Source organism: Polistes dominula, unplaced genomic scaffold, assembly GCF_049000335.1.
Source record: "Polistes dominula isolate Pdom_NZ unplaced genomic scaffold, Pdom_raw_medaka contig_350, whole genome shotgun sequence".
Lineage (NCBI taxonomy): Eukaryota > Metazoa > Arthropoda > Insecta > Hymenoptera > Vespidae > Polistes > Polistes dominula.
The window spans coordinates 1-15,282 of record NW_028300973.1 but is presented as its reverse complement, the minus strand read 5'-3'; the positions used below and the strand labels follow the sequence as shown (position 1 = coordinate 15,282).

General features: G+C 40.1%; 1 protein-coding gene across 1 annotated transcript; it reads left to right on the top strand.

Annotated features, from left to right (window-relative positions):
* Positions 1-14,184: 14,184 nt before the first annotated feature.
* LOC149032325 (uncharacterized) lies at positions 14,185-15,274 on the top strand (the record flags this gene model as incomplete). The annotated part of the gene is given in 2 exon segments (XM_089173361.1): positions 14,185-14,337; positions 14,339-15,274. Coding segments are annotated over 2 exon segments (1,089 nt in total), but the record flags the coding sequence as incomplete, so codon positions are not given.
* Between the last annotated feature and the right edge of the window lie 8 nt (positions 15,275-15,282).

The following is a 15,282-nucleotide window of genomic DNA, read 5'->3' as shown; positions in this document are numbered from 1 at the left end:
AGTAAAGAAATTGGGATTATCTACAAGTGGTGTAACAAGCAGACGCTAAGAGATCGCTTAAAGAACGCGATGGGGATTAAGTAAAGTGAAGACGAGGAAGAAGAATCCGAATTCGAAAGCGAACGAGAAGAAGGATCGCATAGAAATTCACAAAACAACAGAAGAAGAGCGGTTGAGGCCTACTACGCAGCGATTAGCTTCTGTTCAACTTAAGGGGTGTAGAAAAGACAGCCTATCAAACTTCAGCGGAGACAATATGCTACACAGTAGATCAGTAGATCAACGACTTTGAAGATACCAGTGCAGTATTGGGTTGGAACGAGTTGCAAAAGATTGTGTACGGAAAGCGTATGCTGAAGGGATCGGCAAGGCAGTTCATCACCTTCGGAAAAAGAAATTAAAGTCATGGAGCAGTTTAAAGCGTAGTTTAATTAAAGAATTTAAAACCGAGGTAAATCAGGCAACGATTCATTCGCAATTATTTAAGCGCAGGCAACAACCAAACGAAAGTAGGTCGTAAGTACATTTACAGTATGCGAGAAATCGCGAATCAAGGCAATGTCGATGAAATAGCTCTTATACAATATATAGCAAACGGTTTACAAGGCGATCGTCGCGATAAGGCGGTTTCGTATGGGTCATGAACACTCACGGAGCTAAAAAACAATATCGAAATATTCGAGAAAAAAAGAAGGTATTGAACAAGGGATGCGAGATAGAAAGAGAGGTTTCAAAGAAACGTGGCAACGGCGCGCGTTAATTCGTCACCAAAGGTAAAAAGAGATGGTTTGCTACGCATGTAGCCCGATAGAACATAGGTTTCGTGCATGCCCAGATAGAAACAAGGGACTCCAGAGTTTTAAATGTAATGACTACGGATACATAGAACCTTATTGTAATAAGTCGAGCCAACCAGCGGAAAATGTAACGAGCGTCAATTGTCTCCACACTTTTACGGATAGAATTGCGATTAAAATAATTGGTTTATTTGCATATGCGTTATTAGATACGGGAAGCGAAGTAAACTTAATCAATTCAGAGATATAAAATAAGATAGGAAACCAGCGTTATGTGAAACCGCTCGACGATTTACAGTATTAGGTAACGCGATAACAAAGCTGATAGGGAAATTTGAAGCAAATATCGATATCGAAGGCGATAAGTATGCGACGGATGTATTTTTAGTAGGCCCTTCAGATATGCTTGACGAAGTTTTTCTAGAAAAAGAGCTATTAAGAGAGTTGGACGTTCTTATAAATAAAGGGCGGATAAAAATACAGCGATCTGACGAATGATCCAGCGATACGACTAAGAATGAATCGATTAAGCCAAGCAAATATGGTAGCTGCAACAAAAGTGAGAATGCAACATGTACAGACGATAAGAGCGCAGACAAGGGAATCGAAAGCATTAGTGCAATGATGAGAATAAGTTATGCACAGCAGATAGATGAGTATTTAAACGAAGGGATAATTCGACCAAGTACGAGCGAATATATAGTCCGGTAGTGGTAGTACCCAAAAAAGACGGAATGTATAGAGTTTGTGTTGATTTTCGTAGATTAAACGCAAAGATAATAAGGGATCGATTTCCAATGCCATTGATCGAGGATTGTATCCATGCGTTGACATGGGCGAAGGTGTTCTCTATAATTGATCTTAAGAATGGATTTTTTCATGTTAGAATAGCGGAAGATAGTCGTAAGTTCACTTTATTTCTTACTAAAGAAAGGTCAATTTGAATTCCTTAAAACACCTTTTTGATTACGCAATAGCCCTACTAGTTTTCTAAGATTTGTTGATGAGGTCTTTGGCGAGTTAGTAAGAAAGTATTGTGTGTGTGTGTGTGTGTGTGTGTGTGTCTCCCCCCCCCCCCCCCCCCCCCCCAACGTATATGGATGATCTTATTATCCCTGGTGTTGATAACGAGCAGGCCTATGAAAGGTTAGAAAAAACATTTAAAGTTGCAGCGCATAGCATTATAAGTTAGCTTATGTTTATCTTTATGTATAAATATTGTAACTCAAATTAGCTTGATGGTAACTTACATCTTAATATATATGTGGCGTCCCGCACCTGCTCGGTGCTGACACCCAATGGTTAATTATTAGTAGCTCCGATTGTCTTGCACCAGGACGGTGCCGACATCCTCGCGGCTGCCAGCGCCATTTTTCGGCAGACAAACCCAAAAACTACTAGAGGTGCGCGTGTCTAGCTTAGCGATTAACTGCCTGCCTCGGCTTTGTAACCAGACCATAATCTAGAGGCAGCCGATTGGTCAGAACTTCTTACGATGAACTGCAGTATCTGTTGATATTTTAGGAAAGACATGATTGGTATCATTAAAATATTATGCAAAAAAAAATCCAACTAAACGTACAACTTATAGATTATTTTACAATTTTTTTTTGAACCAATAATTTCTTTTTATCTCATACATATTTTTTTGCAGGAGAAGAAGGGCTTAATCAAGAAAGTTATTGCGATAAGCTTCTAGGCATACCGGCTAATGACTCGTGCTAATGAAGATATTAATATTCTCCGATGCAGACAGCTATATCATCATTACATTGATCAATAAATTGAGTATTTAAAAATCAAAAGTGACCGGAATTAGAATATATAAAAATTTATTCATAAAACTTCCGTTCTGAGGAGTGTACAAACATTTGGGCGACGCTATAATCTTTAACATAGATGCTGCGAAATACGCTTGCAATAAAGAAGCAGTTTTTTTCGTCAAAAAAGCCACCGCAACGCGGGCTTCGAGAACACCCCTAGTACGAATAAAATTATACATTTCCTAATGTTTTCTACTTCTTTTCCTCCTCTCTTCTAATTAGTCCTGGTATATTTTTTAAGTTTATAGACAATTTCAAAAAGATTGATATTCTTAGCTACATCGAAGTCTATCTTTCATACAAATTATTTCGAAAGTCTTTTCGACGTTCTCGATTTTCGTTACCTTTCCTATTTCTGCCACATTTAACAGACTTCGACTCTTCATTCTGTCTACAAGGTAACTCATTTCTCCTTCTTCTTATAAACCTTACAAGGTCTTAGGTTTAAAATTCTTTTCGAATTACTTTATTACTTCTTCTGTTTTTTTTTAAGATCTATATTATGAAACGTAGCGTTTTCATTTCTTTTAGTTCTATGGATGCGTTTAGTTATCGCGGACTCGGCCATTTGTCTATGCCACGTAGGTCGTTATTTGGTCCGATGCAATCTTATATATTAGTGTCTTGCTTTAGATACTCAAATGTTTGCCATTCCTTCGCACAAGGATTTTTGTCCTCAACTTCTTTACTGCGCCCAGAATGCTAATTCCGCGGTTCTTCTTTATGTCGTTCTTTGAAACTTTTTTGAATATAGGTATTGTTATACTCTCTTTTCACTGCACTGGTACTTTTTGTCATTTATAATTTTTTTGATGGGAATAACTATTCCTTTTGTGACGTTCCGCAACGATTCGCAACCCAAATTTTTCACTTCAGTGATTCAAATCCAGATACGCGAGACATTATTCCAGTAGTTCGCCCAATAACAATAGAAACAATTATAGGTAGTAAACATAATTGAATAACTATTACTTGCATTTCTCGCATATTCATTCTTTTTACTGAAATAAACTTTTGGAATGAATGTCCCGTGCAGGATACAATCCTGAACCATAAATTATCCCATAAAGAACCTTTCCCTAGTATAAAGAACACCATTCTACCTCCTGCAGCACACATGCCTTTCCCCACTCCAATTTCATACTTTAAAATCTGATACTACTCTAAGACTTTTCGTTGCACCAGTATCCATCATCACAGTAATATTTCTTGCTGAGTAGAGAACTTTCTTTTAACCAGCATTGAATGGCAATCAATAATTAGATAAATGTCGAGGAAAAGAGTCAAATTCGAGACTCGTAATGTAACAGTCTAAAAGGTTTTCAATAGCCACTAACATTCTCCAATTTCCTTACATGGACCCTCCCCCTATCTCATATATTTTACTGACGCGTAGGCGTAGAAGCACTACTAATTAAAAAAATACCTCTTCAGAGATTTCCTTCTCATTCACAATGTCCAGAACCTCCGCCTATGTTCTACATATGAAACCTAACATAAAAATGCCAACTATGACGCAGGGAGAAAACCCTTACCAAATCCTGGAGAATGACAATACCTCGTTGCAACTGAATATTAATTTATTAACCATAACTCTTTTCCCACGACTGAGTGTCGCCAGGTTAAGGCACTGGTAAAGGTCACGTAGGCTTAACGGAAATATTAATCTCTAGAACTTTCTGAAACCAAGGATAATAATTCACAATTTTCGCTTTACGACAATGTAACTCGCAAACCTACGTGTATGATCAAATGCATGACTTATATGTGAACTTATGAATAAATGGCCTCAATATTGAATCGTGTTAAGTATTTAGCTTATCAAAGGATGATGAAAATGTTATTAATAATTGGTAATTGTTCGCGAATAATAAGATGTTATTGATTAAAAATTCACGGGATAATCAAGTAATAAGAGACAAAATATTATAAATAGCATGAAGGTAGAAATCTACAATCGTTAAGCTGCGAGAATATATATAGTTATATATAGAATACGTAAAAATATATTAGATTTGTAAATGTATTAGTTGTCCACAAGGACAAAAGAATTTTCTCGAACGAGGGATGCCCAGGACGCTTGGTCCAGCTAAAGATTAGGAGTAGGGGTACCAGGAGCTACCCCTTCCACGAAGGACTTTCGGGGGCTATATAAGCCAGAGTTCATCGTCCCCATTACTCACTTACAGTTTCAACCTTACTTACGGATTTTCACTCAATATATAGTTCAACTTTCAGTTTTCATTTTTAACTTACAGTTTCACTTTCAACTTACGTTTTTCATTTTAATAGTCACTTATAGTTCCCAGTCATTTTAATACTTATAGTTTAACTCATAGTTCCACTCCAATTTATATTTTTAACGTTACTACTAGCTATCAGCTATACAATATTTAAATATTATTTGATCGATCAGTTATAATAAATAACTAATTTCGGGTCCTTGAGTTTCTCGACCCCTTTGGAAAGAAACCAGCCCAAGCCTCCTGTGTAACCTGGAAAGTAACTAGCAACCGTACCTAAACACTGTAAGTCACCAAACATTTATTTATCATTAAATTGTTTTTAAATCAGAGCTGCGGTCCACATTACTTCTCCCTTGCTTTAAAACCTTCCTCCCGCCACCCTCTTATCGTACGCTTTTTGCTCGACTATATCACTATTTTAAACGAGAAACGAACTAGCCTGGTCCCGGTTAAACTCGGTGAAAGCAAAGTGACCACAAAAAGGCATTAATTATATCATTTAACTAACTTCGTCCTCTAGGATGTAACACTTTGATAGTGCAATTCTTCTATATATGATTAGTTCGTTTGTAATATAGTCTGTTCTTAGAGTTTTTGCGGTTTTTCAGTTTCTTGTGCTCTTCTTTGGTCTATTTTTGTGCTGATGCTATAGTCATATAATTTTTCTACTTGATCGTCTTCGCGTATATTATTCAATTTCCTGAAACTTATATCTGTAAAAACTTTGAAATATAATTCCTACTTAGCTGTTGTAATTCTGGGAATCTGTATGTATTCGTTTAAATGTTTCCTTTGGTTTCTTAGCATGTTCCATACTTTGTTTTGTCCTACGTGTAGATCCTTTGTTATGTCACTGAAAATTTTTCCCAGTAATCGCGTATGATTGCTTCATTTACCTTATTTCTAGTTTGTTTGCAAACGTCATATGTTATTGTCTTAATTCAGTACTGTAAGTAGGTGTACATTTTTCTTTTGCTAGGGTCCTTACTATTGCTTGGAACCATAAAGTAATATTTCGTTTTGATTTGATGTAGCACTTTCTTCTGCAAAGGTATCTTGATCGGCACCAATGATGTTTGATTTATCTTTTACTATGCCGTCTCTAAGTTATCTGTTTTCTAGGATTCTGTTTCTCTCTATTTTTTATTCTAGTCGTCTTTTGTATCAGCTTTTTGTTTTTGGAGTGGAAACTTTTCTAGAATGGGAGTTATCAAAAATTTAAATTAACAGAAACCGAGCTATATAAGACGGCTGCTATACTAAATAACGAGAGAAAAAGAGACAAACGTATAGGATTGAGCCTGCGAGAGAATGAGAAGGAATTTAGCTATACAGTTTTTCCTATTCTCGGTCTCCTCTTTATGCTATGCTTCGTAGTTATCGCTCCTGGTTGTATAGGAGTGTGTTTGTGTTCGACTGCATGCTGGAAAGCATGGAAACATATTATGTCGATATTCGAAATTTTTTGTAAACGGGAACGATAGAATTGTAGATAAATAAGCAGAGATAAGGTCGTAGGTATTTGACAAATGAATAAAGTTCAAACGAACTGACGTTCGAAATTGTCACGTCGAAGTGACGACTAATTTCGAACTTTGCTGCGCCAATTATGCGAGTGTCCTATTTGTAAGTCGTTAGTCGATTACTATTTAGCTATATTCGTACCTTGTAAAATTGTACTCCTAATTTTGTCTTATAGCCACTTTCATGAACGACCATCGATATTGGCATTAGTTGATCACACGTAAATGTGATGGCAAGGATCCATTGTCGTTCATGATCGTGAAAAAGTAAGTAAAGGGTAGACTTTTGCAGTCCCTACAGTATCCACTTTCTTGCTGACTATAGTTGAGATCACGCTTCAAAGATAGAACGCGCGTGAGCTTTTTGTAAAATCTACGGGTAACCGTAACTGATATCTGTTTAGACGAAAAACGATATTTTTTCTAAATTAGCAGAATCCACAGTCGATAGAAACTGATATTTTTTCCATTTCGAGGAATCGTAGTCAGCAGCATGTAATATCTCAAAATTTGCAGTTTACCGAATGAAAGTGGGTAGTGAGGGAGGTATTTTGCGCAAGTGGGAGGTGTTCCCACCCTTTCGGATTGGGCCCGACGGGAAAGACTGTGTTCTTCCCTGCCGGCAGTCTACCATATTCCGCAGTAGAGTTCGCATTAAAATTAGCCTTTACTTTGTTGGCGATTTACAGCATCTATCGTTTACTTACTCTTCGCGACTAAACTTAACTTCTAACTTAGCCACTATTAGTACTTTATTTTGCTTTACTGTTAATAAAGATCTTGTGTAATTTTAACTTTATTTAGTAATATACTGTTATTTTCGTAAAATTGGAAGTGTTTGTGCAAAGTTGAATTAATTTCCTCATCATGCACCAATCCTGTTGCCTGACTACACGGCGCTAGCACTACGGAACTCGAGCAGCTTCAGGGGTCTGACGATCAAACGACCAAGGAAGGGCCATCTTCCAGGAAATCTTAAACATCCTCTTAAAGCAATAGTAACATCGGGTAAAACACTATCATTTACTCGTTTGGTGGGTTACTCTCTCTCTTAGCCCAGATCCCGGGTAAAGTCTGGCTTTGCAGATTGACCCAAAACGGGGCACATCTTCCTTTGACCGAGTAAACGCTGGTGGCGTGACCGAGTCAAAAGAAATTATCTTTGAAATTGTTCTTGTTCGTTGACATCCCCTTCTGGGACGTCACAGGAAGAAAAATTTGGTGGCAGCGGTGGGATTGAAAAGGAGAGAGATAGTAACCTTGTTTGGCTTGGAGTCCTTGGTGCGAGATCGTAATATTCGTTTATTCGCAATTAAAAGATCTTGTTATAAAATTATCCAAAATGGCAACTTAGACCGCTTGGGTGCTAGGCCTGAAACTCCCTTGTCTGACGCCGGGTCGGTTGAATATGGGGAAGTAACAGAAAAAGAGGTTGTCCTTAAGAAAGAAAATGGAGGAAATCCTTTTGGTTCAGGAGCAGCTTACCAAAATGCAGATGGACTCACTCAAAAAGACAGAGTGAATTAGACAAAAGGGAGAGCGAATTAGAACTTTTAAAAAAAGAATTGACGCGTAAAGAACGTAGATTGGAACTTAGGGAGAATTGCTATTCGCAGATCAGTAGGCGAAGATTTCGGGGGTTTTCGGGGTTTTGAACGCGTGCGAACTCCGGTAGATTCATTAGTTGCAGGTCCTAAAACACCCGAGATATCGCGACCTGGCTCTCCGCGACCAGCCCCTACGCGCCGGAACTCTCTCACTGTAATAGGAAATGACAGCGAACTGAAAGCAGAAAATGAACGGCTTAAGAAAAGAGTTAGAATTTTTGAGAGAGACGGTAGCTGCAACTCGTCCGCCCAGTCCAGCTCCGCGTACCGTGCATACTTCAGTGAAACTTCGCGAAGTGGCAGAAACAGTACCAAAATTTGACGGGCACAATATTTCTGTTTCTCAGTTTGCAAGGGCGTGTAAAAGGGCCCTTGAATCGTTGCCCGAGGAATATACTCACGAAATGGAAGTTTCCCTCACTAGACTGCTAATATCAAAATTAAGCGGACACGCATACGTTGTCGTTGAAAATTTGAAAATAACTAAGGTAGAACAGCTCATAGAGCGCCTAAAGGACGCATTTTTGCCGGCACATGGTTCGAATTATTATCGGGGACAATTAGCAACAGAATTTAAAAAACCAGGAGAACATGTCCTTGACTATTTCAGCCGTGTTCGTGATCTGACTCAGTCAATAATCGACGAAGAATCAAAACGGGTAGGTCGGTTGGAACGATCAATGGAGCATAAAATAGAGGAGGAAGGCCTCGATGCCTTTATCCGCGGGCTTCCATCCGAATATCGTACCGCGTTGCGATTTGAGCGGTATACCGATTTTAGCTCTGCCCTAATTTGTTTACTTCGAATAAATAAGCAAGTTGAGGACGACGCGAGGAGAGCGGCCTCCTCATCTTTAAGGGGTCGCGTTGCTAATGTAAGACCAATTAGGGAAGTAGTTGTTTGCAGACACTGCAATAAGCAGGGTCATTTGGAGCTTAATTGCTGGAATAGGAAAAAATATGTTAGTTCAAACGAGTCCGGTAGAAATTCGCCAAACTCGAAACCGAAATTGGGACAACGACGGAATCAACGCTGTAATTATTGCAAAAAGATGGGACATTGGAAACATGAATGTCGAAAATTAAAATTCAATAGTGAAAAACGAAAATTGCAAAATCAGGGAAACGAGGAAAGGGGTACGGCAGCGGACGCACACCGTCCCCCTTCTCCCAATTCGCGTCCCCAAACTCCGCAATCAAAACCGGGACAATCAAAATTAGACAAATGAAATATGAACCGGTTCATGGCTCTCCTGTGGTCACGTGTACTTCCAGACAGTTGACTGGTACCGTGACACTTATGATCGACACTGGCGCTGACGTAAATTTGATTAAGGTTAATGTATTACGCATAACGACCAAGATAAACACTGACGAAACGATACAGGTAACGGGCATCTCTCCACAGAAACATGATACCCTTGGTACTGTAAAAATTAGCATATTTGGAGAAGATGTTAAATTTCACTTGGTCAGAGAAAATTTTCCTATTCAGTCACATGGTATTTTGGGGAACGAGTTCCTACGGTTGAAATCTGCTACCGTTGATTATACGAACGAATGTCTCAATTTTTGCAATAAAACGATTCCGTTCGTAACCGACAAAGGTATTTGTATTCCTTCGCGAACTTCACAAATTTGTTACTGCTACGTCGCGAACACTGAGGTTAAGGAAGGGTATATCCCTCGTTTGCGATTTCCACCTGGAATCTACGGTGGTGAAGCCTTAGTGAGAAATAGAAACGGAAAAGCATACTTTAAAGTATCAAACACGACTTCAGAGTCCGTCTCATTAGCAATTCCGACGTTAGAATTATTGGATTATAATATTGAAACTCTTTCAAATTCGGTATCCAATACCTCTGATCCTATATCCGAAGTTCCTGATTCCGATCCATACAAATACGTGAATGCAATACATGCAATTTTTGCCTCTACTTCCGCAAACACGGCTCCCAAAACAGATGCTCCAAAATCTGAATTTACCCCAGCATCCTCTCGAGCGGAATTCGTTAAATCCCTCCTCCGTCTTGAACACCTGAATACGGAAGAGGCAGAGTCTGTTTCAAAATTAATTGCTGCAAACGCCGATATCTTCCATTTGCCAGGCGAACCTCTGGGAAGCACCGATATTTTGCAACACAAGATCACTACGAGTGACAATGTCCCGGTGCATACTAAACAGTACAGATTCCCTCCGGTTCACAAGGAAGAAGTTAAGAAACAGACGTCTGAGTTGCTAAAAGACAAAATAATTAGACCATCCCTCTCACCGTACAATTCTCCGATATGGATTGTACCCAAAAAAGGCGGATTCCAAGGAAATCCTAAATGGCGGATGGTGATCGATTATCGAAACTTGAATGAAAAAACAGTAGGAGACGCGTATCCCTTACCCAACATAACCGAAATTTTGGATCAACTCGGCGCGGCAAAATACTTTTCGACATTTGACTTGAAATCCGGATTTCACCAAATTAAAGTGCATCCGGATGACCGCGAAAAGACAGCTTTCTCGACACCGTACGGTCATTTTGAATTCAGCAGAATGCCATTTGGCTTGAAAAACGCTCCAGCAACCTTTCAAAGGATGATGGATCATGTCTTGACCGGTTTACAGGGCGAGGAAATGTTTGTGTATTTGGATGATGTCGTTCTTTACGCAAGGTCACTTAGCGAACATGAGGCAAAGTTTAATAGACTCGCGCAAAGACTTCGTAAGGCAAATTTGAAATTACAACCCGATAAGTGTGAATTTCTAAGACGGGAAGTAATTTATTTAGGACATATCATTGGGGAAAACGGTGTAAAACCAGATCCAAAGAAACTAGAAGCTGTCCGGGAATTTCCGCGTCCGAGTAACGCAAAATCAGTTCCACCAATTTTGAGGACTTGCCGGATATTATGGGAGGTTTATTCCTGCCTTTTCTAAAGTAGCAAAACCGTTAACGGATTTACTAAAAAAAGATGCATCATTTTGCTGGGGAGTTGCCCAAGAAAGTGCATTTTGTTCGCTACGTGAAGCCTTGTGCAAGGAACAAATCTTACAGTACCCAAATTTTGCCTTGCCCTTTAACGTAACAACAGACGCATCCGGCTATGCAATTGGTGCCGTTTTGGGCCAAGGTCCTGTTGGAAAGGATTTACCGATCTCATACTGCTCGCGAATTTTGAACAAAGCAGAAAAAAAGAATTACTCTACGATTGAAAGAGAACTTTTGGCAATAGTGTACGCAGTAAATTATTTTAGGCCTTATTTGTATGGCAGAGAATTTACTTTGATAACCGATCACAAACCCTTAGTTTGGTTAAAATCGATCAAGGACCCAACTTCGCGACTTACAAAATGGTGTCTTAAATTAGCCGATTATTCTTTTAAAATTGTATATAAACCCGGCACTGCAAATGCCAATGCTGACGCTTTATCCCGAAATCCGATGGAGACGAAAAACGTACTCCCTATATATGCAGGTGATTCGGATGACAGTCCGGTGCGATTCAATACCGGACGCACAACGAAAAATGACGAAGACTGGGAACCTGACACAGCATCTGACGAGACAGATGACTCTGACGTGACGTCGACCTCCGCTGTTAGTGATAAGATAAGTGACGTACACTCTGACGTTGAAGGCAACAGCGATTCTGCTGACAGTGACGAACAGACACCGACAAGGCTAGACGCGAACTTAGGAATGCTGACAAATAATATAAAAGAAACAAGAGACTCACTATATTTGAGACGTGACAACCTGGTAGTTTTTACAGATCTTGACGGTACACCGTGCGACGAAGGTGCCCAACTTCTAAACGAAAATAAACAGCTCTCAAAATTAGAACAGCTAGTGTTAGCTCGCGCAAGGGTAACGAACTTTGGGAAATATAAATTAATAATAATACCCATTAAGGAACATGCCGCTAATGCTACTAAATTTGAAATACTAGTCGAAGCAATTGGCGCATTACTTTCCGTTGTACGCGAACTTAGCCTAGAATCAGTTAGCATAGCAAAGACGACCTATATCGATGGCATACCGTGGTCACGCGTCCATGGGGTACTATGTAATACTTTCGAGTCCGAAAACTGCCAAATTGTGATTTGCCTTAATAAGGTTTCAATTCCAGAATTAGATCAAAAAATTTGAACATCCTTATGGAATGCCACTCGTCAGTTATCGGTGGACATAAGGGTGTAACCAAAACATATAATCGTATTAGACAGAAGTATCATTGGCAAAATATGAAAAAAGGATATACAGAAATTTATTAGAAATTGTGAAAGTTGCCAAATAAAAAAATTAGTTAGAGTTAAGTCCAAGGAGCCAATGATACTAACCGATACTCCGGGAGCGGCATTCGATAAGATTGCCATGGATATCGTTGGACCACTTCCCAAGACAAGAAAGGGAAATAAGTATATCCTTACTATGCAAGACTCATTAACGAAATTTTTCGTTGCGGTGGCCATTAAAACAGCAACATCAGTCGATATTGCTGAGGCTATGGTTCAAAAATTTTGCAATGTTTTCGGAGCTCCACGCTCCATTTTGGCCGATCAGGGAGCAAATTTCTCGAGCTCCCTACTAAGGGCAGTAGCGAAGCAATATCATTGCAAACAAATTAGAACAACAGCGTTCCATCCGCAATCAAATGGGTCGCTTGAACGTTCCCATATAGTCTTGACGGAGTATTTAAAACATTTCATTAATAAAAAGAAAGAGTGGGATAAGTGGCTCACTCACGCTGTATTCGCGTACAACACTAGTACTCACGAGGGAACAAGATTCACCCCTCACGAGTTAGTATTCGGCAGGCAAGCGAATGTTCCTTCGGGAACAGCGGTTAGTGATACTGGATTGGAAAATATGCATTCGAAATATTATACAGATCTAGTTCATAAGATTAGGACAGCCCAGGAAATAGCAAGACAGAACCTGGTGGGTGCAAAGATAAAATCAAAAATGTATTATGATCGAAAAGTTCCAGACCAAAATCTTGCAGTCGGACAAAATATTTATCTTTTAAAACAACCGACACCTAAATTTGGAGATCAATACACTGGCCCCACCAGATTCTAGAAGTGCTGCCTAGAAATAATATTAAAATTAGCTATAAGAATGGGAGCAAAATTGTCCATCGAGACAAGGTAAAGATAGCTAGACAAAAGAATTAGAATGTTCTTTATGAACCGACATAATTATAATATGTATATCTTTATGTTTTTATTTGTATATCACGTAGTTTTGTAACGAGCTGTACGTTTGCAACAGAAAAGATGCATTCCGAACTTTGCTGCACCATCATCTTCTACGTCAACGTAGCTTCTGCATTGTTGGGAGACGTTGCGGCGGAACAGCCGCCAGCTATAACAACGATATCATTGCTAGAAACGGGGAGTGCAATCTCCCCACCAAGACGCTTAACAAGACGACAACCTACGTACAGCTGTTGCAGCTGACTGATTATGAGACGACACCGGTATATCAGTGTCGGATTGAAGTCGACCGTACCATCTACTATTGCGGCATGAACTCACACATATCAGCTGTTCACAACGGACGCCGCATATATTTGATGGATGTGTCTGCCGATGTTTGCCGATCTATCGTTAACACCGGTGCACTTTCCCTGAACTCGTTTACTCAGTTGAATGGATTACGCGTGAATACGACCGATTTTCGGAGTGTTACACTGGCAGGCTCTATAACGACCGGCGGTGCGTGTCATGGCACGCAGTACTCAGATACCGACGGAACGTGGGACAGTGTAGTAGTGCAAAGTGTAGTGCGAACGAACATCAGAACACTATACGGGCACTGTGAAAGTTAGTGACGATGTGATTTCACTGGGGAGGGCACGTCCGATGCACTTTTTCGCAGGGGTCGTGCCTCACGGATGAAAATGGGAATGCTTTCTGGACAATATTTCCGAAATCAGCGTGCAACTTTGAACAGTACACGGCCTTATATGAAGGTCAAGCAACAAAGATAACATCACCTATCACTACCTCACTACTATCAACAATGTATACGGTAACCGAGGGAGATACAACCTTCGCGTTAGTCAGCAAGGAAAAGTATAATATCTGTGGGTATAGTTTGATCAGGACAGAACATCCTAAATTATTCATATTGGAAACACAACAAGGACAGACGTTTACGACAAAGGCAAGAATAACACCAGATAATATGGATCTATTCGCCCACATAAATTCGAAATTCGTATACGTAGAAAAACATCATCGAGAGCAACTCGAATCACTATACCACAGTATATTGCAACAAGGGTGCAATTTGGAGAAACAAGTAATTAAAAACGCGCTGGCTTTGGCAACTATTCTCCCCCGATGTGTTTGCTTACACAGTAATGAAGAAGCCGGGATACATGGCGGTAATAGGCGGCGAAGTTGCACACATCATCAAATGCACCCCAGTCCCAGTGAAGGTCAGGCACTCAAATGAGTGCTATCGCGAGCTCCCGGTAACTTATCAGAACACTAGCATGTACCTGAAACCCAAGTCTAGAATTTTGGTCAGTAGGGGAACCGAGGAGTCTTGCAGTGCACTACTACCAAAGGAATATCTGGTCGCGGGGGTTTGGTACCAGCTGCTACCCAAACCAACTTACGTGGGGGATCCACAAATTTTGCAACCAAGCACGGAAATGTTGTGGAAATATACCGATGCAGGATCCTTGGCTACGAGTGGAATCTACTCGCAGGCCGATTTGGACAACTTAAGAGACCACGTAATGTTTCCCGTGGAACAACCTTCTATATTAAACACGATTGCCAGGGGAGCAGCAGGACAAAAGGTGCCCACAGAAACTTTGAACCTAATGAACTTTGTGAGTGAGCATGATATAAACAAATTTGCGGAAAGTGTAACGTCACGAGTGTGGAACGGACTTTTGAAGTTCGGGTCAGTCAGTGCTGCAATATTGGGTATTGTATTTATATTCAAACTAGTTAAGTTAGTGATCGACTCTATTCTGCGTGGCTACGCCTTGCACACAGTGTATGGATGGAGCATACACCTATTAGGTGCTATTTGGGGCTCAATAACTGGATTACTCCTCCACTTGAAGACCAGAAGAGACTTTAAATCTACATCGGAAATGGAAGAGGGAACTGAACTTCGAGAAATCTGCACGGGGCAGCAACAACCAACCTGCAGCGTGGCTGGCAGACCTCAAACGTTGAGAGCCACAAGCAGCTCCCAAACCGACGATACATCCGGTAAGCAAGTGCGGTTCCAAATGGACAATGAACTCTTTCAGAAAATCCG